This window comes from Spermophilus citellus (genome assembly GCF_964194105.1).
Source record: "Spermophilus citellus genome assembly, chromosome: 17".
Lineage (NCBI taxonomy): Eukaryota > Metazoa > Chordata > Mammalia > Rodentia > Sciuridae > Spermophilus > Spermophilus citellus.
In genome coordinates this window covers 65,174,324-65,199,455 of record NC_138199.1, presented here as the reverse complement: position 1 = coordinate 65,199,455, position 25,132 = coordinate 65,174,324, and the positions used below count along the sequence as shown (strand labels likewise).

Here is a 25,132-nt window from a genome sequence, read left to right as displayed (position 1 = left end):
GTTTGCAAAGGGGACAAATGAAGGAATGGGCTCCTGGTAAAGGGATATCTGTGTTTCTGGGCCTGGTATTGAGGGTGCAGGTGAGAGGCACATGTGCCAGATAGAGACAGGAGGGTGGGGTGGGGTCCAGGAGACAGAAGGCCAGTCCTCCATCTGCATTTTGCTGTTCAGCGGGGTAGCCACGTGCTGCAGTGCGATCTGGTGTGGGTAAAAGACAACGCAGCTCTGAAGGGAGCCAGGAAACGCTGCGTCTGACAGTGACCACACCAAGCCAGGAGGCTCCCCTCTGGGTTGTCATAACCCCACACCAGGACTCTAATGAGGACTCCTGGGGACTGGGGGAAGCTGGGGGCGAATATGTGAGAGGAACCACAGGCAACAGAGAGAAGAGATTGGCTTGACAGACTCTGCCAAACTAACCACGAGGTAGTGGGGAACTGCTTAACCACTCGGGTCTCAGGCTTCACATCTGTAAAATGGTACCAAGTCGGACCATGGAGGGGATTGAATGAGAGTGAATCCCCACAGAGCACGTACTGCAGCAGCTGGGGGCCTGTGGGGTTTAAGTGGAATGTGTTATCAGCCTGACCACCCAGGAACATGGACACACGAGGAGAGAGCAGGGGGCGGGCAGATCCAGAGCTAAAGAGGACGGGGCAGGAGGCTTGCTCCCAGGACTGGATCATAGGGGCTCCTGTGCTCCGCCGTCACAGAAGGAATGAACTTGGGCTCTTCTCCAAAGCCCACCTACCCTCATCTGCCCTGGCACAGAGCCAAGTGTGTGCAGTTTGGGAGTGGGAGTGTCTCTTGGCTTGGGCTGAGGGCAGGAGGCTTAGCTGTGGGTCTGAACTTGACCTCAACCTTCCAGAGCTCAGATCCAGTCCTCCTCTGCCCTTCTCTCTGCCCCGGAGCAGACACGAAGCCAGAGGGTGCTGAGAGCCCAGCTCAGTTCCAGCCTTGTCCCTGTGCCCCCGCCCGCCATCCTGCAGGTGGCCGAGGCCTCCACCTCAGGAAAGGGCTCCCTCCCTGCCCAGGACAGACTCCAGAGCCAGCTGCAGCCTGGCGTGGCCAAAGGCAGCCGCAATTTCATAGTGATTGCTTCTTCAGCAGGCTCGTGAAATTAATTAAAGGCCTCTCTTCACTGTGCCTTGGTAATCCATCACGGCATCGTCCTTGCTTTCCTACATTAGAAAATAATGGCAATTATCCCTTAAATAATCAATTTTTACAGTTAACATTTAATTTATGAAACGATGACAGACCAGGCCCTCCGCCTGCAACCAGGACTTCAGATTCCACTTGCCTTTTCTCCTGGGTGCCCTTGGTAGGCAAGGGGGCAGGGCCAGCCTGCAGGGCTCTGGCCATCTCTGGGAAGCAAGTCAGGCAGGACCCCCTGGATCCAGACTCAGATGGGGGGCAGAGTGGAGGGGAAGGGACAACCCGCGGGAGAAAGGGCCGAGGGTGTGGCTCACTGAGCCCTCCTCCAGGCCACTTGACCCCCGGCAGCCCAGTGTTCCGACTAGCCCTCATTTTGATCCTCTTGGCTATGTGTTGGACATGCTCCACTTCCGGCTGATGTCTCTGGTCAGGTTGATCGAAACATGTCAGCTCTCCTCTGGAAACCCTCCAAGCCTCCCCTGTGGCTCAGGGTGACAGTGCAGCTGTTTAGCTCAGCTCCGGGCCTGTCCACCCCAGGGTCCTACATCGCCCCGGCTTCCTCTCCAGCACCACCTGCCCTGGCTGGCTTCACCCGAGGGCTGGTCACACCTCTCCCTTCTCCCTCCAAGACCCTCTTTCACTAGCTAGTCTTTCACATACAACTCTGAAAGTTCAGGAATAATAAAGTGTTTCTCTTATATTCTCACAACACAAAATACTTCTGTCACCTCCAGTCGCCAAGAAGTGAGTGGGGACATCTCCCCTCCAGCTACCAAGCAACACCGCGGTGGGTACCAGCTGGGTGGCCTCTAATTCAATTCAGTTCTGACGCTATATACCTGGAGGGGGTGTCAGACCCCCCCACAGGATGGGTGTTCATTCCCACAGACGGCCCCCACCTCTGATGCCAATCACAAGCCCCGGGCTGTGTTACCTGGGCCTCTGACCGACTGGCTGTAAATCAGGGTTCTCAAGACCCGCTCCTTGGAGTCCATGGATTTACTAGAGCAGCTCACAGAACTTGGGATAACTCCAGTGCTTTCTAGTCTATTGGAAAGGATATTTCAAAGGATAGAGATGAAGAGATTCTCAGGGGAGGGTAAGATGGGGCAGCTTCCTGGCCCTCTCTGGGGCCCACCTTCCCACAATCTCCACATGTTTAGCTATTTGAAAGCTCTCCCAGGCCAAGACTTTGGGTTTCTTATGGAGGCTTCATCCATAAGCCTAGGTGGCCACCACAGAGGCCACTGGCAATGGGCTTAACCTCTCCCTTCCCTGGGGGCCAGAGGGAGGCTGAAAAATCTCAACCATCTAATAACCAACGCCTTGGTCCTTCTGGTGACCAGACAGCATCCTGAAGCTGTCTAGGAAGCCCCAGCCACCAGTCAACTCAGCCTACAAAAAGACTCTTATCGCTTTAGCAATTTCAAGGATTTTAGCAGTTTGTGCCAGAATACGGGAGGAAAAGCAAATCTATATTTCATAGTGACACACCAGCTTGCTCCCAAAGTTGGCTCCGGGAAGCCTTCCCCAAGCACAGCCCTCTGCTACCCCACAGCCACCCAGAGCTCCCACAACCATGTCACCTGCCTCAGGGGCTCTGCCTCCCTCTCTGGCCTGGGAGTCTGGCCAGGGTGGAGACATGCTTCCTTTTCTGGTACAGGGTCTAGCACTTCGAGGGTTAATCGGGGTCCTGAGGCTGCTGTAGCAAATGGGTACAAACAGAGTGACTCCCTCTTCTGCCTCCCTCTTCCACGTTTAAAGGCCCATTGTGATTTATATGTAGGCCAAACCGGATGGTCCAGGATAATCTCGTGTTCGGTCAGGGTTCTCTAGAGAGACAGAATCATATACAGACAGGTATATTAGGGGAATTAGCTTGTGCAATCATGGGGGCCCATCTAGGAAGCTGATAGTCCAGGCCTCAGAACCAGCCGGTGGTGTAACTCTCAGCCCAAGGCTGAAGTCCTGGAGTCCAAGGCTAGAGTTCTCAAGGCAAGGGCAGGAGAGAGGTGCTGGAATTCCCCGGGCACTCCTTAACCCAGTCAAGGTGATGCCTAAAATCAACCCTCACGCCCCTCTGACAGCCAGATCATCAGCACCCTTCCTCCCATCCTTTATCATGCAGTGTCACATACTCACAGGTCCTAGGGACAAGGAGTGGGCCCCTGGCCTACGACAGAAGGGACTCAATAAGTGCATTTTGAAAAACAATGAAGGAGTGATATGAAAGTTAAACTTCATGGAGTTCCAATTCCATGTGCCACCTGGCTACCAGTCAAAGTCATCGAATGCCTTGAAATCACTCCTTTGGAATCCTGGGTTCAACAGGGTCAGTGGCCCGGAGAGAACCAGCCAAGGTTGGACCCCCACCCTCCACCACAAGGCCAGGCAGCAGGGTCCACGCCCTTCTTGCCTCAGCCCAGCACCGAGCACCCTGCTGCTCCCCTTCACCCCCACAAGTGGGCCACCATTCCTCACGAACCCGAACCCGACCGAGAACCTCCTCTGACAGTTCCCTCCCGACTCTGCCACCTTTGCTGAACTCCCTGGCACAGGTGGGTGGCTTCCACTCTCGAAACCCATAGACAGATAGAATCTGCATCGGCAATGAGCGTCTATTAGAAGTCAATTCCTCTTGGCAAGGGATCCACCGTGGGGTCTCTCTAAAGAACAATTTTCTGGGAACTGGGGAAGAACTTGGAGAGTGACAGGAGGTGATGTCCAGCAGGGCTGGAACCCTCTGCCCACTGTGGGAGCCAGCCAGCCAGGAAGTCCATAGGAATGGTGAATTGGGCTGGGTGGCCGTCCCTTGCCCAAACCCAGGCCAGCCAGCAAAACGTCATTTTGTGCAGGACACTTCCCAACATGGTCCAGCTCTTCTATTTGGGCAGCTCCTTCTCACACACTTTGACCAGCGTTAACTGACTTTCCCTCCCCTTCCTCTATGTTTCTCTTCTGGGGGAAAACGAGGACTGGTTGCTACGGCAACCGATTCATTCCTGCAAACGCGTTTTCACTCTCTCAGATGTTCTGTCTGACAGGAACTTCTCCCTCCTGGGGGCTGACTTTCCTAGGCACACTGTGTTGAAGCCTGCCACCCCTTCCCCCTCTTCGGCCCTGAGGGTCACTACATACATTTACTCAATGGGGAAAAACACACTTTAGAAACCAGGCCTTGCGGAGAGGGAGAAAAACAAAGTAATTACATTTCTAAGCCTGCTGCCGTGAGATATTAGACTTGTAGGATCCGTGGGATGGAGAAGTTTCCGTGCCATGGTTAGGTTTTCTTCTACTCTACTCTCCTGTTCCCCCGTACGGCTCAGGAACCACACTTCTTTATTTTCTTACTCATCAAACCTTTGTTGAGCATGTTTACCTCCCAGGGCCTATGTGTTAGGCGGGGGAGAGTCAGAATGGAACAAAACCAACATGGCCACAACCCTCCTGGGGTCTGCCATGTGTGGGACAGACATCCAATATCAGTGGTGGGGGGGGATGGCTCAGTGGCAGAGAGTTTGCCTAGTACGCAAGAGACCCCGTGTTTGCTCCTCAGCACTGAAAATAAACCAATATAATCAACACAGCCACACAGAAACCTCTAATCTCCATATTACCTGATAGGAAGGCAGAAAGAGGCACACCATCCAGACTAGGAAGTCTGAAAAGACCTCTCTGAGAAGTTGATGTTTAAGTCAAGAACAAGAGTAGAAGGAAGAACTTTCTAGAAAGAGCCAGACCACATTGGGACTTCTCTGAGCTGTAAAAGAGCTTAGTAGGTTAGAAAAAGGGAGGATGGCCAGTATTGGTGGGAATATGGCTTTGGGGGCAACAGAAACCTGTGAGGTGGGGTGGCCAGCGGGGGCTGGACCACCAGGGCCAGCCAGGGCAGGCACTAGTAGTGTTGGATGCTCAGGCCACGAAAAGCCCTGACAGGGTTCTCAGCAGAGCAGTCAAGCAACTGACATTTGCATGGATCCTTCTGGCTGCCTAAGGGGGAATGCATTAGAGAGACTGTAGGTGGCAAGCATAACCCGAAAGATAAATTAGATAGGGGGGTTTCAGTCATCCGGAGGAGAGACGATGCTGTCCGGGCCAGCACAAGGCAGTAGACAGGGGGACATAGGCTGGTTCAAAACGCACGTTGGACATGAGACTAGCAGAATTCAGCAGGGGTTGGCTGTGCGGGGCATGTGAAAGGTGACTGTCAGGCTTGTGGACCAATGGCAGTGCAGTACTGAGATGGAGAGGCTGGAGATGGCATAGGTTTAGGAGTAAAACAGACTCCGTGGTCCTGCCTTCTCCTTAGAGCCTCACCACACTGTCCCTCTTTTCAAGTCTCACCCTCTAAACCAGAAGTTCCATAAGCACAGGGGTCATACCTACTCAGTTCACTGCGGTCTTCTTCCTGGCGAAGCCAGTGTCCAGCACCCAGGGGTGCTCAGAGGTCTACTTCATGAGTTTCCTAGGTCTGCCATGGCAAATGACCTCAAATGGACTGGCCTAGAACAACAGATGAATTTTATTTTCTCATTGTTCTGGAAGTCAAAACTCTGCAATGAAGGTGTAGACGGGGCTGGCTCTCCTGGAACCTCTGGGAGATCTCTTTCCACGTCTGTCCCCTGGCTCTGGTGGCGGTGGTGCTCCTGGGTGATCCTTAGCCAGTCTCTGCCTCTGCCTTCCCATGCCTCCCCTCGTCTTGGAAGACCTCTTGTCATGGGGCCCCGGGGCCTCCCCTAATTCAGAAGGATCTCTCTATAATCCCAAACTTCATCACATCTGCAAAGACCTTTTTCCCAAGTGGGTTTACACTTGCAAGTTCTGGGGGTTAGGATCAAGGCACATGTTTGGGGAAGGAGGCGCAATTCAACCCATCCCTTGAGAAGACAGGTGAATGACATCTACTTCATCGTCACTTTCAGAGGGACGAAACTAGCCAGGGTCAGGCACCTGTACACTCTAGGTGACATTACTGGTCAACAGAAGAAATAAGCATGACCCAAACACTTTTTGAAAGCAAACCCTCAGCTTTTCAACAACCTTCTTTGGGAATTTTTGGTGTGCCTCATCAGTTTCTTTAAGTTGGTTATTTAGAAATGTGTCCAGAGCCCAGCCTCTCGGGTAGAACTGACTCATCGTTGATAAACTGGAGAGAACTTGAGTCACAGTTAAAAGGAGGTCTATCATTCCAAAGGTGAACTTGGTCCTCTCGTGGCGGGACCCAGTTTTGTGCCTCTTTCTGCCAAGATGGAGAAGGGGAAGGGTACCACCTCTGAGCTGAGGCCTCGCGGCACGGTCTCCTGGCCCTCTCCTCCCTAGGGCCTCCTGCCTGGCCCTCCCTCCTTCAATCTCCAACCGAAGAGCAGCAGGTACACAAGAAATGCTGCTTAAAATGTCTCCGTCAAGGTCCCTGTGACCTCCCACCCTGTGCTGGGGACACCTGGGCACCCTCCTCTTACAAAGCCCACTTGTGCTGAAGGTCCCCTACCATCATGAGGCCACCAATTCTGGAAACAAGTGCACACGAGCTGCTACAGAGCGGGAGGTGAGCCTGGGAGCCCACTTTCAGACAGAGAGGCCCCTGAGCAGAGGGGGCCTTCTTGGGGTACAAGCTGGTCTTTCCGGTTACTCTTAGATTCGGGAACCCAACTCCTCCCTCCCTGAGACAGCCCTCCCCAGGGTTCTGTCTTCCAGAAACCCTGCCCGCCCCACCTCGGCCACTCTCGCTTCAACACAAAGGGTCTGCATCCCCTGACCCACGACCAGCATGGACCAGGCCCCCAGTGAGGCAGGTGACACCACAAGGAGACAGCAGGAAGGCATGTGAGGGACCCAGAGCTGGACACTCCTGGGTGGCCAAGTGGCAGTAATAGCTCTGGCTCCAGGGCTGCACAGGGGTATGGCCGAAACTGTGATACCATAAGTACAGCCAATGTGTCTCCCTGGGCGATGAGTCTGATGACCAGACCTGCTTCCACTGGGGCTGCCACAGTGTCAAAGTGTCCTGTCTCCCCTTAGCCGAACCCTCCAGGAGGGGGGCGTTCCACACCGTGGACCGTCCAGCCTGGGGATGCTGCTTTTCTCCTCGTGCACGCACCAGCGCTGTCCTGTTAGCCGCTCAGCTCCCTGAGGCCTCTCCCCTCTCCTCCCAGGGACTCCCCTAAAGCCACTTTAGCCTGTGTCCCACTCATAAAGTCCCAAGGCAGCTGGGTTTCAATTATGCATTATGAATAAAGGGCAGGTCACCCTCCCCTACCGACCAGCTCTGCACCTACGCCAGCTGCTCCATGGCTCCCCCAGGGGGCCCTGGCAGGCCTGTCCTCTGCCCATGGTCCACAGGGCAAACCCAGTCGTCCCTCTGTAGCCCTGGAACCGATCCCCAGGACTCCTGGCTGCAGCCACAGAAAGGCCCTCTTGCTGGAATCCCTCTACGAACTGACAAACGGAAACAACCGCTTCCTCCATCTGTTAGCAGCCGTCGCCAGGATGCTCCAGAACGCTGGGAGTTGGGGGTTAGCCCTTTTCTTTTTCTTTTTGCCTTTTTTCAAATATTTATGAAGAGATTTCCCATTTATCCTGGCAAGTCTCCTCCACCGTGGGTGTCAGCTGGGAGGGCTCGCACAACAAACTCCAGAAGGTATTTTCCCCAAAGCAGCATCTGGTTCCGTTGGCAAGTGCAGCAGGCCCTTCGCAGGGAATTGGCCAGAGTGGAGTGGGGAGGAGCCTCAGGCTGGCAGCCACACGGCCCCAGCCCCCCAACCCTGGCTCTCTGGTTTGGGGATGCATCAGTGAATGGAGCTGTGATGTCCCCAGAGAGCAGGGTACACGTCTGCCACTTGACATCCCACAGCCCAAGGGCCCTGTGCAAGCCAAGACCCAGGACCCTAATGAACTGCCCGTGAGACTCTTGCTGACCTTCAGGCCCTCTGGTTTGATGCCAAAGCTCCCCCATTCTCCCAAGTAAACCACCTGGGCAGTGACCAGTTCCCCTGGCCCACTCCAAGGGTCTTCTTTGGTGATAATTCCCAGGGAGGAAGATTGGTGAAGAAAATGCTAGCTCAGCCCCCTGCGTCCCTAGGCTGAGCCCTCCCTGGTTCCCCCGGATAGGAATTTCCCATGGGCAGGGTGGGAAGGCAGAAAAATGGAGGAATGTCATGACCCACAGGGAGTACAGAGACAACCAGCCGGGTAACAGAGCTAGAGGTGACAAGGACAGTCTTGCAGAATCTGTCAGATCACCCCAGCCTAACAGCCACCTCCCATGCTCATCTGGGGGCATAGCCTACCAAGCTGATACCGGGAGCCCCTAGTCCCTGTTAGTTACTCAGACACTAAGCCAGGCTGTATCTGCTGGTAAAGATTCAGTTGAAAATTAAACTTGTGCTCTAGTTCTCACCTGGGCTGACCATTAGGGATCACTTGACAGCTATAAAATATATTGTCATCTACTGGAGATGTTTAGAATATCTGGAGTAAAGCATATATTTCAAAGTTTCCCAAGCCATTATCAAAGGCATACAGCAGGGGGAAACTATTGAATTATAAAAAGAATTCATTCCCTGAAGACAGACTGTCCTAGACCAGAATCCTAGCTCTTTTATTTACAAGCCATGACCTGGAATAAGTCACTTACCTTCCGGAAGCCTTAGCTGCATCGTCTGTAAAGTGGAGCTAACAACACCTTTCTTGTTACAAGATGCCCAGCACATAGAGCCGATTGGCAAATTAATCGTATTCCGTCACAATCCCATTTTCTGGGACAAGAGATTGTTGATGTTGGGCATGCAGAGCATCCAGCAGGGCAGCTGGGGAGGCTGCTGGGAACAGCCACACCTGGTTCCAGGGAAGCACAGAACTGTCACTGCAGACCTGTTGCCTCCTGTACTGCAGAACAGTCTCAGGGCCTCAGTCTGCGTGCAGAGGCTGCCAGAGGGCAGTGTAGTCTCTGAGAAGTGTACCAGCCAGATGACTTCTTTTTTTTTTTTTTTTTTTTTTTTTTTTTTTTTTTTAAGAGAGAGTGAGAGAGGAGAGAGAGAGAGAGAATTTTTAATATTTATTTTTTTTAGTTCTCGGCAGACACAACATCGTTGTTTGTATGTGGTGCTGAGGATCGAACCCGGGCCGCACACATGCCAGGCGAGTGCGCTACCGCTTGAGCCACATCCCCAGCCCAAGATGACTTCTCTTCACAGATACAAAACCAGAGAATATTTCTCCTGAAATTTTAGAGGACCCAGAGCAACTAAAATATCAACTCTAAGCAGCCAATGTGTCTGCCATCCCCTGTTTACCTGGAAATGGGTCAATACCAGCTGATGGATCTGGGAATTCACTCTGCCTGGTGCCTTGGGTCAGGGTGGGGTGAAGAACACCTGAGATGCACAGGGATCATGCCAGGGAACAGGTGCTTCTGCACAGATACACCTTGACCAGGACATGCCCTCAGTGCATGGCTCAGCACTCATACAATAAACATTATTTCTCATGTGCATCTACTGGTGACATCTACTGATGAGTTTGTATCACAAAGGGGGCTTGAGTGTGGGGAGGCTGGTAGTCATTAGTAGATAAAGATACCAAGTAGCTTAAACCTAATTGTTAGGGAGTATTAGCAAACAAGATAACAACAGCTACCACTTATTTACATGAAACCCTTAGCCTTCCTTACCTCTTTGGTAAAATGAGACTAATAATAGTACCGATTTTTTTCCCAAAGAATCTTGGGGAAAAAAAATCAAATGAGTTAATGTTTGGCAAAACATTTAGAATGGAGCCTGGAACTGGAATGTGCTCTATAAAGACTAACTATTAGCATTTTTGTGTCAACGCTTTCCCTGCGCTGCTTTATTCTGTACAATAACCCATGAGGCAGGTGCTTGGTTCCCCACGTTACCAGGGCCCAGAATGGTTCAGTTACTAGTCCAAGGCCAAACAGCTGCAGTTGACAAAGCAGGACTAGAAACCCAGGTCAGCCTACATCTGATGACCTTCCCTTCCCACTTCTTCAAAAGGCCTTGGAGAGAAAAGCAGCAAAGACCCAGAGAGAGCTCTTCAGTGACTAAGTGAACAGGAATAGCCCAGGAGAAGAAGCAGAGTGCAAATGTTCGACAGATATCGGTGATTCAGAAAGACACCTGCGGTGTAAAGCAAGCCCTCCCACCCACCAGCAAGCACGGTGCCAAGAGGGCCAGGAGCAACCCACCTTCAGCACCCCCGCAGGCAGCCAAGGGCCGCGGGAGGCAGGGGATGAAAAGGCAGGCATGGTACCCGGACCTTCCCCAAACCAAACCCCCTCGTTCTTCAGGCAGGCACTTGGCAGTCAAGGTGCCCACGAATACACTTGCCCTTTCTCTGGCTGCCTCCCAAGGCTGGTATATTTTAGGAATGAAAAGCTCTGCTTTGGTAAAAGCACAAATGGCACATGTTGGTTCAAGAATGTGCTGTCACTGACCATCTTCCCCAGCCCGCTTTCAAAGGCTTCAGCCTCCCAGTGCTGACCATTTCTTCCTTGGAGTCCTCAACCCTTTGAGAGTCGGCTCAGTTTCACAGGCTGGCTGAGGACAAAGAAACCTCTCGGCCTGTTGGTCCTGTAGACTGTTTTTGAAAAGAATGTTCTCAGAATAACCAGCTAACTCTCAAGCGTGCTGGGCTTGGAGCTCCGGTCAAGCCAGGCTGTTAATATCAATATGCTCATCAACAGGGCTGGTTCCTGAGCAACTTCTAGCTGGGAGGCTGCCCAGAACAGCCACCGAGCACAGCCCCTCAAGAGAGTTGGTTTGAAAATACACAGGTCTTGAATAAGCCCACGGGGACTCCACCTCCGTCCCTGTTTTGTTTGGTATTTAACACTGACACCAGGGGGCCAGGCTTTTCCTCTGATGGACAGTAAACAGAAAATGCCCAGGAGACTGCAGCAGCCAGAGGCCACAGCTGACACAGAGGGGCCATGCAGCACCTGGGTTAGGGGCTGGGCACCAGGGCAGGAGTTGGGGTAGAAGCCAAGGGAGGAGGGGAGGAGGGCAAGCTCCTAGCCAGTGGCTTCTAGCACTTGCCATCAGCTCGCTCCTACCTGCTCAGGAAATAAACAGCAGCCGAGCTCCTAAGATGCAGCTTTCCCTAACCTCTCCACCCCCATGTGACTTTGATAGTCATTTGAACTTGATTTCATCTGGATAAATTCGAGGTGGAGGAGTTGGGAAGGAAGCAGAGCAGGCAGAGGGGCCTTGGCAACCTCCGAGGAGCAGGGAGCGGAGCACAGCGTAGTAGCTGCCAGAACTTGGCTGTAATCCAAGCAGAGCTGGGTTCAAATCCCAGCTCAGGGTTTATTCTGTTTAGCTGCAAATTCACCATTTACAAAATGTGGGTAAAGGTGTCCTTTTCCTTTCTAGGAAAGCTATCATGATGAACTGAAATGAGGCCACAAAGTGATCATCAGGCAGGGGACACTCACTAAATGCTGCTTCCCCTCTGTCTGTACTTCCAGGGGCTGCTCCCGGTACTTCTAGGGGTGTGCCACCCTTTTCTTGTGGCAGAGCTGAGCAGGAACACGGTGTATCCAGCTCCAAAGGGCTATCAGTGATAAGCAAATGAAATGGAATAAACCTGAACACAGAAAGCCAAGGAGCATTTTCTGATCTGTGCTCTCCCTCAAACGAATCTACTGAAATCATGAAGGGGGAAAATAAAAAGTCATTCTTGCAATGTGCATAATCTGATGGAAGGAAAGGCTTTCAGTACCAGGATCGCAAGGCATTCTTCTTGGATTCTGAGCAGCCTGGATGGGTTGCAGATAAGCCTCCCCTCCTGAGCCGAGCCACAGAACCTTCTGAGACTCATCCCCAACCCTAGGCTATAGAAGCCCGAAATCATGCTTTCTATTCACTCCAGATATCTCCCAGGCTCCTCAAATCCCCCCCAGCTAAGCCTTCTGAAATCACAGGAACCATCTGCTCTGGGCATAGAAATGAGATATTATAAAAAGTTGCCACACAAAGGTCATTTCTGGAGGACAAAGGGGGGGGGAAACAAAGGCTTTCATAAAGGCTTTCAGAGCTACGGCACACAGAGGCTTCGTCCCCTTGGCTGGTGGAGGGCCGCTCCCAGCTCCCCGACTGCAGATGCAGCCAGCTCGGGAGGTTTTGACGTGCACGTTATGCAGCGTGAGCAGCCTAATACTGCATTCCTCTTCCTAAGCCGCTGCCCGCTCGCCTGCTTCACCCTGAACTTGGAATTGCTGAAGGTTCTGAGCTCATTACGGCTCTGTCTTCACAGCCTAGTTAAAGCAAAGCATTGAGATAATTGCATGAACGATCCAGTAAGGGGGGACAAAACCACCTTGTGTTGAAAAAGGTGGTTGGGAAGGACGGGTCCAAATGACTGTCAGGCGCCTCAGCTTCTCAGCTGTCCAGAGAGGGAATGTTGTGTGTGAGTACGAATTCCCTCCCCAGCACTACAATGTACACAGGATGGCTCCCTGGGGGAAGATGCCATGTCCAGTCTCCCTGGAACAAAACCAATCCAGAGCCTTCTCCTAAGCAAGGGGAAGACACGCCCCTCTCGCTGATCTGGAAGTTGTCCATGGGATGCTGGAAGCTCCAGGGTCCTCAGGCAGCAGAGAAATTCTGCCATTTAGAGTTCTCTAATCCGGCTGAGCAGAAATTTCCAGATTTAAATTGAGCTCACTCAGGCATGATGAATGGTCTCAGACAGTCTTGGGTTTGTTCCAGCTCCCTTCACGGGCGGTCAAGTCCTTATTTGACTCCACAGTGTACACCCTCACAACTTCAGGACCGAATATGGCTGCCAGTCGGGTGTCCACCCACAGAAAGGTAAATGGCCAACTCCCCTCCAGAGAGTCCCCTGTCATTAACAGGTAATAAAAACATGGCCACGTAGTATTTTTAAATGGCAAGGAGGTTGTTCAAAATCCTTGAAAATCCTGGCTTTAAAGTCACTCAGACCTGAGCCACCCACTGGTTCCCAGGTGTGAGAACTTCAGCAAGTTACTCAACATTGCTACACCTCAGATTCCCCAGGTGTCGTGAGCCGCATGATAGTGAGAATTAACAGAGGCTGTAATATACATCCCAGACAGCATTAGGCTCTCTGTCTCAAAAAAAAAAGGAACAAAAGGCAGCATTTACCGCTGCTAAAAGGATGCAATGTGACACCAAAAGAAATCCAAAGATGTACCAGAGCAGTCTCTCCCCCAGGTGGGCTTGGCATGTCCACATCACCCTACCAGGTCGTCTGGAGCCAGCCTGACATGTTGCTAATCCTGACTCCTGGTCCAGTGCTCTCCACACCTTCCTCTGCCAGTGGAGGATTAGAGGTGGCCAAATATGGTTCTGAAGAAGAGTTCTGTCCCATCTCCTGTTGCACTGATTGACAATCACTTGCTTGGCAGACAGTCCCACAACCCAGGTGTCACCTGCCCTACTTACAGAAGTTTGGGGGAAGCAATTCTTCCCCATGCAGAGCAGATGCATTCATGACAGTTCTATTTGTTTCTGTCAAAGTCCCTAAGAAAGGCTGTAAGCAGGACAGGCGGGAGAGGGTGCCCCCATGTAACCCAGCAGCTGACTCAGGGAGTCAGTTTTCTCACCATGTTTCATGGAACCCTAGGTACATGTGTGGGGGGGTGCAGGTGTGGGTGGACAGACACAGGGACTCTGAGCACCTCATTCACTCAGAGCAGTGCCAGCTCTGACCTACAGAGCTAGTGGTGGAGAACAGGACTAATTATGTTGGGCTTCTGTTTACGATTTACTGGGAAACAAGGATTTGCTTCCAAAAGGAAACAAAGAGCTCAAGATTCACCTTTCCCAGAGTTTCTGAGAACATAGAACCTTGACTTCATTTTTGAAAATATTAGGGACAGACGCAGCTATCTCCTTTCTGATCCGTTTAGGCACACATTGGTCACTTGCATCCAGAACCCCAGACCAGGTGGCAATAAAATAAAAAGCAAAATAGAGGAGGTGACCCTGATCCTTTGAAAATTTGGAAGGTAGAACAGACACCCCAACAGCAGGAGAAGAGGCTAACAAATGCTAACTAATGCAACCACTCCAGTCCTGGGACTACATTATTTTGTAATGCTTTTTCCCTTTTATTTATCTGCCCCTCCCTCCAAAAAGGCGAAAATTACCTCTCAGCAAACATTTGTTAACAATCACAATATATGCCAGACATGGGAAAGACACAATCTTGTGGGAGTCAAGAACAGTGCTTCCAGCATGGGGTAATTAATCTTCTCTGGGGCATGGCCAGAAAGATATCATAAATGAAGTGAAATTTACGATTCATTTTGCAAGAATAGCAGCTCCCCAATGTCAATTTCCTGGGGTCCAGAGCAGCATCAGACGGGAGCATAGGCAGGTGTGTGTGAAGAAACACTAGACATCCTGTTGTTCATCTCTAGGGCCTCCTGGAGGGAAGAGTTTGGAGCAGAGTGCTGGAGGAGGAGCATGAACTGGCTCTGGAGAGAAGGGAGAGTGTCCAGGTTGGGACCAGGCCAGCAGCAAAGGCAATTAAGTGAAACCAGCAGGGCTTGGCATAAGGCTGCCCATAAAGGAGAGGTGAGGGAACGCCAGTTAAGCTCGAGTAGAGCAAAAGGCAGGAAAAAAAGGTATTAAGAAAGAGTTGGGGAAGACGAGGAAAACAGCTGGGGGCTGGAATACTTGAATCCAATACAACTCTCAGCTTTAGCCAATAATAAGCCATCAGAAATGTGATCATAGAGGAGGACCCATCCTCAATCCCACTCAAAGAGTCCAGGGCCGCTTATCCCCTGGCAGGGGATCTGGAGGAACTGGCAAGAGTAGAAGCCACCTCGGTTGGGAAGGAGGGTGGCCAGAGCCTGGCTATGAACGCGTCTCCCAGATGTGAGCACATCTGGGGCTTCTGAAAATGTGACATGAACACTCTGACTCCCACTCATTCTTATGCGTTCATCGACAGGTAGAAGCACAAACATGCACATGGGGAAAGGAGTGACAACAGAGAAGACAAGAGAAGAAAAAAAGAAGAGGTGAGGAGACTCCACATATTACAGAGTCCCTAAAGCGGGGCAGGGTGTCCTGGGTTGGGCAAAAGCAGTGGCTGGAGACGCGGCTTCCCTGCCCTCCTCCTGGGGAACCCTTGCCTTGGCTTCCTGAGCTCTAACAATGTGAATGAACCCTGGGAGAGGAAGAGAGCGCGCGAGGGCGGGTAAGGCAGAGGGGCACCGGGACTGGCGGAGGGGAGGGAAAAGCCGGGCTGGGGGAAACCGAGCGCACAGGAGCGCCAAACCGGGCGGGGCCGGGACGCGAGGGGCGGCGCCGAGGGGCGCGAGGCGCGGGCCTGGAGAGCGGCGGCGGGCGGAGGCGCGGAGGGCGCGGAGCGGAGGCGCGGACCGAGCGGGGAGGGCGGGCCGAGAGGGAGGAGCCCCCGTCCGCCGCCGCCGCCAGCCCGCCCGGCGGCCCGCGCAGCCCGCACTCGCCGCGGCGCCTCGGAGTTTGAGCTCCGCGCGGCCGGAGCGCAGGCACGCCCGGGGCGCGGGGTCGGAGCGTGCAGCGCGGCGCCGCCCCCCGGCCCTCGGCCCCCAAGCCCGGGCGCCCCCGGAGCGGCGCGCGGAGGGAGGAGGGCGGGCGGGCGCGGCGGGCCGGGCCGGCGGGCGGCGGACTATGAGGCGCCCACCATGGTGCGATGCGACCGCGGGCTGCAGATGCTGCTGACCACGGCCGGAGCCTTCGCCGCCTTCTCACTCATGGCCATCGCCATCGGCACCGACTATTGGCTCTACTCCAGCGCGCACATCTGCAACGGCACCAACCTGACCATGGACGACGGGCCCCCGCCCCGCCGCGCCCGCGGCGACCTCACCCACTCGGGACTGTGGCGGGTGTGTTGCATCGAAGGTAAGGACCCCTCCCCCCAGTGCGCACACACATACACTGCCTGGGGCACGGGCCAAGGGAGAGGGTGGGCGCGGCGCTTGCTTGCTCCGCGCGAGACACAAAGGAACCAGAGCGGGTGGGTGGGTCCCCTCGCGGCCAGCTGTGTACCAGCTCAGGTCCTTCCCGGTTGGGGACGTCCCCAACACACCGATCCCACAAACTCTCCACTCGCACGCGCACACCCCCTCGCACAGACACAATGAAACACACCGAAACTCACGCGCGCGCGCGCGCGCGCAGCCCAAGACCCGAGCGATCCCCGGGGGCAGCGCCGGCGCCCCCGGGGGAGGTGGAGGCTGGCGTGGGGGCGGGAGGAGGCTGGGGTTGGGGGGAGCGGACGCAGGAGGAGGGGGATAGGTTGCTTGGCAACCGGTGTCTGTGCGATTGCTATGGGAACTGGCCATCCTGGGGCGGGGCCGGCCGGGGGCGGGGAGCGCTGGGGCCGCCCGGCGTTCGCTCTTGGCCCCCGCGGAGGGGTGGGGTGGGGTGGGGGCTGGGCCCTAAGCGGGTCTTGGGGAGCCGGATTGACCCTGGCTGACGCCCGCTTCCTCTTACACGAGGCCACCTGCCCGTCCCTCCCTGCGCGGTGGGAGGTGGGGCGAGCCGACACCGAGTCTCCCTCAACTGAGGCAGCGAGCCGTGGTGGCGGCCCCTAGGCAGAGAGACTGCGGGAGACCTCCGAAGGAGGGACACTGGCGTGCGCAGGGCCATCCGTGGACCTGGGAGGGGCGTGGTCGCCTGGTTGAGGCGGGGCGCTGCGACCCCCAAATGCTCCACGCAGTGGAATAATAGGTGTGGTAAGGTTGGAACGCATCCGGGGTCCGGTATTGGGTGCTCCCGGAACTGTGCGGACAGTTGCCTCCAGGGAGGGGCCAACTGGATACCTCGGATGCAGGAGGGCTCTGCTTCAGCGCCTACCGGGCATCTTTAAACCCAATTGCGGAACTTGAACTAACAGGTGGCCGTGGAGGGGCTGTCTGGTCCAGCCAGGTTGTGGACTTCGTCTTGGCTCTCAGATTGGAGATGGGATGGGGGAGTTGGTGGAGCATTGCTTTGGTTTTTCAAAGAAAAATTGGACAGTTTCTTTTTTTGTCACCTTATCCCGTGTGTTCGTTCAGTCCTCCCCTCGGGTTTTGTGGAAGTTCTGCCATCCTCTTCACCGTCCTTCCTGCAGCTACAACCCCTGCCACTAGTTCAGTGTGGGGATCTGGCCGAGGTTGGCAGATAACATTTTCCCGGCTGCATTTGGAGTCATCTGAAAGGAGGCTCTGTAAAGCTGTCGATGCTTGGAGAAGTGGAACTTGCCCCTTTTGTCCCCTCCAGACCATGCCTGTTCTCATCTGGAATCCTGCCCACCTCTGCCCCCCACATCTAAAAACGGGGCTTCTCTACTTATTGCAGTTTGAAGCTTAATGCCAGGGCTACGTGGAGGCTTCAGGTAGCAGAAATGTGCAGTTAGCAGTTCAGAAACAGCCACACAAAGGAACCGGTGGGCCCAGGATTACACCCTCCTCTTTTTTTTTTTTTTTCAAAAAAACATCATTTTGGGTGTGCAGTTGTTCAGATCACGAACACCCACTCCTCTCATCTGGAGAATGTACCCACGTCACTACCTGCCACAGCACCTGAGTTAGAGAGCAGGGGCTGCAGTGCCCCCGTGTTCTATCTGGTAGGCTCCACTGGGTGCAATCTGCGTGGTACAATAAGTCATGTGGCCTGTCGCCCCCCTCCCAAGGAATGGGTGGACTTAGGGCCTTCTAGTTTCCCAGCGGAAATCGGAACTAACTCTTCCACCCTGGCCCGCCTGGCCTGCACTGGGACTCCAATGCCTCCTTTATTAATTCCTCATCCTAATTAGGATTGATGCTGCACTTAGCATCTTGCCAGCTGCCTCGAGCCGTTTGCACTCGCTGTTCATCAAGACAGCCCTGAGCTGATCTGGGCAGCTGGCTCCACTGGCAGAGGGAGCCATCTGGGGGACTTCATGGGAAGAACTGGGCTGCCTCTGTCATTCCCCAAAGCTCGGGGCTCTGAGGACCAATCAGGCTATAAAGCCTAGGGCCAGAACATCCTCCTGGGACCCAGGGCTGGGAGAGCCGTTTCAGGACTCCTTGATGTGGCTCGAATCATCATGACAGTCCCGTAAGTGGGTGGGAGCTGCCAGCTTATCTCATGAAAACACGTCGTGGAAGCCGACAGCTCCCAGAGCCACGGACACCTCCTATGATGCCTGCCAGCAATTGGCCAGGGCTGAAACATGGACAGCACATTAACCCCAGGCCACTTGCTGGGGGCTTAGAGGGAGGTAACTCTGTATTAGTTTTTGTGTGAGAAAAGCATTAATTCCACCTGTTCTGTAGCAGAGTACCCCCAAAGCATTACATCCAAACCAAAAAGGTGGGGGGGGGGGGAATCAAGCCTCTGAGCTGAAACTGGAGAAATACTGCAGCAAGCAGCTAATGAAGCTCTGGGTGCAGCCGTGGAACTCTGATGGGTTTGCTGGCAACTCTCAGAACAGCCAGTTCAGTTTCCTGGTTGTTTCTCCTAAACGGTGTTGCCGGATTAGGAGAGCCCAGCCCTCTGTGGGCTCAAGGTGTCCACGCAATCTGGCAAGGATAATTGCTACGCCTAGCGTCACCAGGGCTGCCCTTGTCCCAGCCTCACTCTGCCCCCAAAGCAGCATTTCCTCCCAGGGTGCCTTTCTGATGGACCCACGTCACTGAGAATACTCGGTGTGCAGAGCTTGTGCATTGTCCCACCAAACACGTGCACAACAGCCCAGAGAAAATGGGTTGCTGTCTTCACCCCCACCTGCAGACCAGGGAACAAGGCCCAGGGAGGTTCCAGGACTTGTCCAGAGGCAGCCAGGCCAGATTTGAGCCTCTGTCTCACTACAAAGCTCTTCCTACCATGTCATCCTGCCCTTTCACAAACAGCTTCTGGGTTGCCATTAAAAATAGAACTAAGTACTTGACTACCCAGTGGAGCCCAGCTCTGAGCCCAGCAAGAGGCGTTCGGAAGCAACAAGGACTAACTGATACACAAGTTGCATAATTCAATCTTCCCTTTCCTTCCTTCTCACCCCCTGCCCTCTCTGTCCTCTCTCTCAGTCTTTTGGTGTCTCTGTCGCTCTCCTTCTCTCTCTCTTTCTACTGTGTTCTGAACTAGCCTGTCCCCACCATATTCAGTCATGCTATCACACTCTCCTTGAGACCCTTACCTCATTCTTTCTATCTTTGCGACATTCAGCCAAGGCCAGGGACATAGGAAAGGAGACTGGATCTTCTTTCAATCAAAGACAACATCAGCCAACATTTATTCACCCTCAAATATGATTTTGGAATGTCCCTGCTACATAACTGGACCCTGGAGGTCCCTTGTCACATCTGTCTTCTGTTAGTTCTTGCTCTCTTTCTCCTCCTCTGTTCTTTACTTCTTTCTTCTTATGAGGGAATACCAACTCTTTTTCACTGGAGTTAGCTGATTTAGTGAGGAGCTGGGGGTCTTGGTGGAACCCAGACTGAGGACTGGCTTAATGGTTCTATCACAGAGCTGGCTCTGGAGAAGAGGGCTTCAGAAAGGCTCAATAGGAAAACCAGCAGGGCTTGAAAATAAACCTTCTGTGTCAGTCTCCCCAGACATCCCGACACTGAGGGCTTGTAGAGCAAAGTCACGTAACTACAGGGAGGTGCCTCAGGTGGCTAGATCCGGGTGTCACAGGTGAGGGGGGGCAAGAGACGAACCTGAGTGGTGAAGTATGGGGGAGAGCCTGGTGGGCTCAGTCTCCTCATCTGAAAATGGAGTTTGGTGTATCTGGAACATTCCTCCCACCTCTGACTTCCTGCCACACAAGGCCCAGAGAGCTGCACCCCTAGCTTTCAGGTCAAGCCTCATTCCATGTGGTCTCTCCAAGGGCTGGTGCAAGGGGGCGCCTCTCCAGCTGAGAAGTCTGGGGGAGTGCTTGCTTCTCACACTCTTCTGCAACACCTCCGTGGGACACAAGGCACCCAGCTGCCAGGCCGGCTTCCATTCGTTCATTCATTCATTCACTCGTTCAGCACATGCTCACAGAGCACCTGCTGTGGGTCAGTGCCTGGGTCATGACAGAGGACAGCATTGACGTCTTTATGGTGTAGCTGATTTGTGTTCTGGTGAGAGCGGAGCAGAGGTGTTCCTGGGAGGCTGGGGAGGGCTGAGGTCTGTTGAAGCCAAAAGAGGGAGGGGCCAGCTGCAGAGGCTCTGAAGCCCAGGTCAGGCACCTGCCGGATTTCACCAGGGACCACTGCTACTGGAGGGCTGGGGCCAGGGAGGAGAGGGATCCAGCTGCGTGGGGAGAGGGGAGACTCCAGAAGGCAGGGGAACATCAAGAGCCCGTCTGGACATTGTGGCAGGTGACCAGAATAGACACCTGGGGCCAATGGCAGCAGCAGAGATGGAAGACGTGGAGGGCGGGTAGGGAGAAGAGGTGACGACCCAGATCTGGGGCTCCCGCAGCTGGCCGGCTGGGAGCACCACATTCAAAAGGTGAATATGAAAGAGTAGCTGTAGAGAAGAAAATTGAGGGCATGCCCAGGGGCTCGCTCCCAGAGTTTGACAGTACCACCCTGCACCCCCACAGCCAAAGGTAGTGCCAGAAAGTTCCATCAGGCATAACTCAGGAGCCCCATGATAATCCTCAGTAGCCCCAAGAATTCTTCATCAGCCGCCCCTATCCGCAGGGCAGGCTCTCTCAACCTAAGCACTGCTCTTTCTGGGGCCTCCCCGTTCTTTCCTGGGGAAGGGGACTGTCCTGTAGATTGTAAGAGCACCCAGGACTCTCTCCAGCTACAACCACCAAACAAACAGGTTTTCTGATGTTGCTGCACTTCCCCTGAGTGACAAAGCTGTTCCTGTGGAGACCACTGGTCTAAGGGAAGCATTTGGTGGGCAGAGGCAGGGGCAGAGGAGGCAGCTGACTGCTGGTAGCTGTGGGCACTCTGCTCCTTTCTTCCCTTCGAGGAAGCACCTGTTAGTGGATGACCTGGTGCTGCCCTAGGTGCCCGGCTCCATTCCTTTGTTGGTAATAACGATTTCCCACCAAAGCCCACATGAGCTGAGACCTGCTGGTGGGCCCAGCCCTCACACTGCAAGCTCAGGAACTCAAGACTGGAGGCAGAATGCCCAAGGTCACATGGCAGTCATGAAGGTCATTAGCAAAGGAACTGGAACCGAAGTGGGTGTGGGGGCTACCGAGGCTCTGTCCCCAGCACAGCTCCTCTGTGGCCGGTACTGGGCAAAAGTTGGCTAAGAAGCAGCCGTGCTGTCATTGGGGTAGCAGCAGTAAGTTCAGAAGGACCCCGGGAGCCCCTTCTGCCGGGTCCCTGCTGTGGTTCCTCAGTCCCCTCCATCACAACTGACCTTGTGCTCTCCACACAGCAGGCAGGCCCCCCAATAAGCACCATCTCCTAGGCAGGACTGGCTTCCTGAGGACAGCTTCAAAAAGGGAACAAATTGTTTCTATCCTCCAGGGCACAATGAAGTAGGACCTGTCCCCAAATCCCCACAATTCTTGCTTTTTGCCCCACCCACTCCATGGCATAGGAGACTCTTTCTTTTGGGACAGAGATTGAAGAGGCACCGTACCCCTGAGCCACATCCCCAGCCCTTTTTATTTTGAGACAAGGTCTCACTAAGTTGCTTAGGGCTTAACTCACTAAGTTGCTGAGGCTGGCTTTGAACTTGCGATCTTCCTGCCTCAGCCTCAAGAGTCGCTGGGATCACAGGTGTGCACCACCGAGCCCGGCTAGAAACCCTGTCTTCTCAACTGCAAAGTCAGATCGTGGTACCAGGCAAAGGACTTTTTTTTTTCCTAGTGTGTCAATTTCTTCCTATGAAAAACTTTTCAAAGCTGCGAAAATTACTTCACACAATTTTACTCTGTTGAGTTCTTCCTCCTCCAGCCAATAAAGAAAGGACGAGATAAATAATAAAAGAGGTGAGGGACTGGGATGGATGTAAATTGAAAGGAAGAAAATCACATAATGGCTGAGTTCAGTTAGCGCATGCGATGCCTGCCCTTGGTGGTGGGGGCTGCTGGAGGTTTGCCTCTGAGCTTCCTGGGGGCAGGGACAAAGAAGAGAAGAACATAACCAGATAAGAGTTTCACCCCCGTGTGCATAGAATAAGGGGAAGCCCAGCCCTTTCTGATCCAGAGGCTTAGAAGAAATCTGCTCCATGTCTCTTGACACAGGGGGCTCTCTGTCACATTATGGTGGACTCTGGTGGAGGGAAGAGGTCAGGTTTGGGGGTTGGATGCCTTGAGTTCAAATCCCAGTAGTTTCAGGTCGCCGTGTAGCTTTGGGCCGTCAGCTCACCTCCCTGAGTTGTTCACACGTCTGGAAAATGGGATAATGAGCAGAGACTGGGAAAGCAGCCAGCGCACACCTACAGAGAGGTGCTCCCCGAACCGAGTGCTTGTTAGGATGCGTCTGGGTGGAAATGAAACTGTCCCTGGCCCCTGCCTTTGGTGAGGCTTCTGGGTGTGAGCCGTATGTGTCTGATGGAATGGAGCCAGGTGAGGGGACTGCCACCCTCCAGCACACACCAGGGACCCTCGCAGTGCAAAGCTGACAGTTCTGCCCATTAAGACCCCAGGCTCTCGGCTGGCTCCCGGACAGCACAAGATAACCTTATGCTGGACACTGGTGTCTCCGCTTCCCTGGAGCCTGGCTGGGGGCAGGAGAGCAGCCACATTGGGATCTGGGAGGTGGAGATGTGCTTGGGTCAAAAGAGTCCTCCCCTAAAACATCAGGGCCACTCTGTCCTGATGTCCACCCCCTGAGCAGACTTCTGCATCCTTCAAGCTGGTGTCCTCTGTGAAGCTTGCCCTGCTCTTTCCTCGGGCTTCCTCAGCACGTACCTGTGTGTCACCCAGCCACAGATGGCTTCCCTGTGCCTAGGCTCCTAAGGGCTTGGATCTTACCTGCAGCTGCTAGTGCTCCTCCCCCTCGCATCTCACACTGGTGCCCAGATGTGTGCAGGCTCCTCCTCGGGCTGCAACCTCCAGTCCTCCAGCGGACGCCCTTAGAAAATGCTGTTGATTGTCCCCTCCAACCCCCACTGTTGCCTCATCTCTGAAAGGGCGTGGAGAGACGGAGGGGGATTTCTGGACTCAGCTGAGCTTCAGAGCTTGGGAGAAAACTGAGAGACCAAAAATGGTCAGTCTCAGGCCGGGGTTCAGGCTCGATGGCAGAGCACTTGCCTGGCATGTGTGAGGTGCTGGGTTCGATCCTCAGCTCCACATAAAAGTAAATAAATAAAATAAAAGTATTCTGTCCATCAACAACTAAAAGAAAAATTTAAAAAAAAAATATGGTCAGTCTCCCTGGCTCACCTGTCACCAGCCTCTGTCCCCTCCTGGCCTTGAGGACAGGGGCAGGGGCTCACCTTTTCCTGTCCCCATAAGTCCATGTGGAAGCAGCAGCTGTACATGGCTAGCACTAAAGTCACAGGGACCTGGGTTTGAGTCCTGACTGTCCTATGTCACTGGTGTGTCTCCAGAAGAATTGCCTAACCTCTCTGAACTCCAGTTCCTTTACTGTAAGATAGGGGCCACAGAGACCCCAGCCCCAAGGTTGCTGTGAAGGTGGACAAGAAAACACGTGTGAACACCCCTCCTCTTGCTTGGCACCTCGTAGATATTGGAAACACCATTGCTTTCTCCCCATTTCCACGATTCCTTGGAAGTTTTCCCTGAAGAAATAAGATATGCAGACTTTGACTTCCCTGCCACCTGAGCTGGGCCCTGGTCACCTTCCTGGCCTCCAGGGACTGCGGATGGAGGAAGCCAAGCCAACCCCAGGGCACTATTTTGTCACCTTGCAGAGGCAGAGTCTCCCTGAATGGCTCTTTTGAGCCATAAAATCCATGACCGAGGCCTTTGAGCAGGAGCTAGAAGAGTCTAGTGCCAAAGTAGTGCCCAGGCGGAGATGGCCACCACCCAGGCCCGTTCTCCGTGTCACTTTTGCTGTTGAGGTGGGTCACCACGTGCCCTGGCCTGGCCTGGAGGAGGAAGAGCTGGGAACCTCCAGGAACCTTGGGGCAGGAGCTGGGTGGCATACCAACACCAGCAGCAGAGGGTGTCGGCCCGACCCGTTCACCACCAGCGCCCACCCAGCCGCTGCCACCTGCCAGGAGGGCCCCACGTGGGCTCAGGTTCCACTCGGCCACTGAGGCTCCAGCCGTGAACTCCCCAGTGCAGGGATGGGGAAGAAAAAGGGTGACAGGGTGCGAGGGAGGCAGGGAGACCCATGGCCTGGTCTCAAGTCTGCCACTAGCCCTCTGGACCATCTTTGTCTCGTCCCTTAACCTCCTGTGGCCTTCTAGACTTTCCCAGCTGGCTCCCTAATTGGGAAGCATTACCCCCCTTTCCTGGCTCCTTCCTCCATCCCCACCTTTATCTTCCTCCTCTCACCTCCACCAGTCCTCTCTCTCTCCACTAGCCCTTCTTCCTCCCCCCCTTCCTCTGTCCCTAGCTCCACCCCCTCCCCACTGCCCGCCCCCAGGGGCCACAGTTGTGTGACTAAGCAAGGAGAAAGCACTGTGAAAAGCAAAGTGGCTTTGCTCCCACGGAGGCACAGCAGAAGGGACAGAGACTTCAAAAGGTTTTCTTGGAACGCTCCTGGCCTGGCTCTTCTCTAACACCTTGGCAGGGAGAAGGCTTGCAGGTGGGACAAGCTGCCGGCTGATGGGGTCTCCTTTAGGTGGCGTCTCCCCTCCCCTCTCCCAGCCGCCCTATCTTCAGTCCTCCATCTCACCAGCTCTAGGTGTCTGTCAGCCTCGTGTCCAGCACAGTGCTGGCCACTGCAGAGACAAGGTCCCCTTCCTGCGGTCACCCCCACCCGGGGGACTTCCTGGCAGAACGTACCCGCAGCTTCTCTGTGCCAGTCTTCCCCTCGCCCCTGCTCTGGTATCTCTGCCTGGTTGTGCAGTACGCCCTGACCCATCTCCCCGCTCTCTCCACACACAGTCACATGATCTTATCAAAACATCAGCCG

The 25,132-nt window shown here is 54.1% G+C and overlaps 1 protein-coding gene across 1 annotated transcript in view; it reads left to right on the top strand.

Annotated features, from left to right (window-relative positions):
* The first annotated feature begins 15,698 nt into the window (after positions 1-15,698).
* Positions 15,699-25,132, top strand: part of CACNG4 (calcium voltage-gated channel auxiliary subunit gamma 4) — a 53,839-nt gene continuing 44,405 nt past the window's right edge. The window contains exon 1 of the mRNA XM_081271738.1: positions 15,699-16,058. Coding sequence (XP_081127864.1) covers positions 15,839-16,058 — 220 coding nt within the window. The 5' untranslated portion in view covers positions 15,699-15,838. The remainder of the gene's footprint in view (positions 16,059-25,132) is intronic.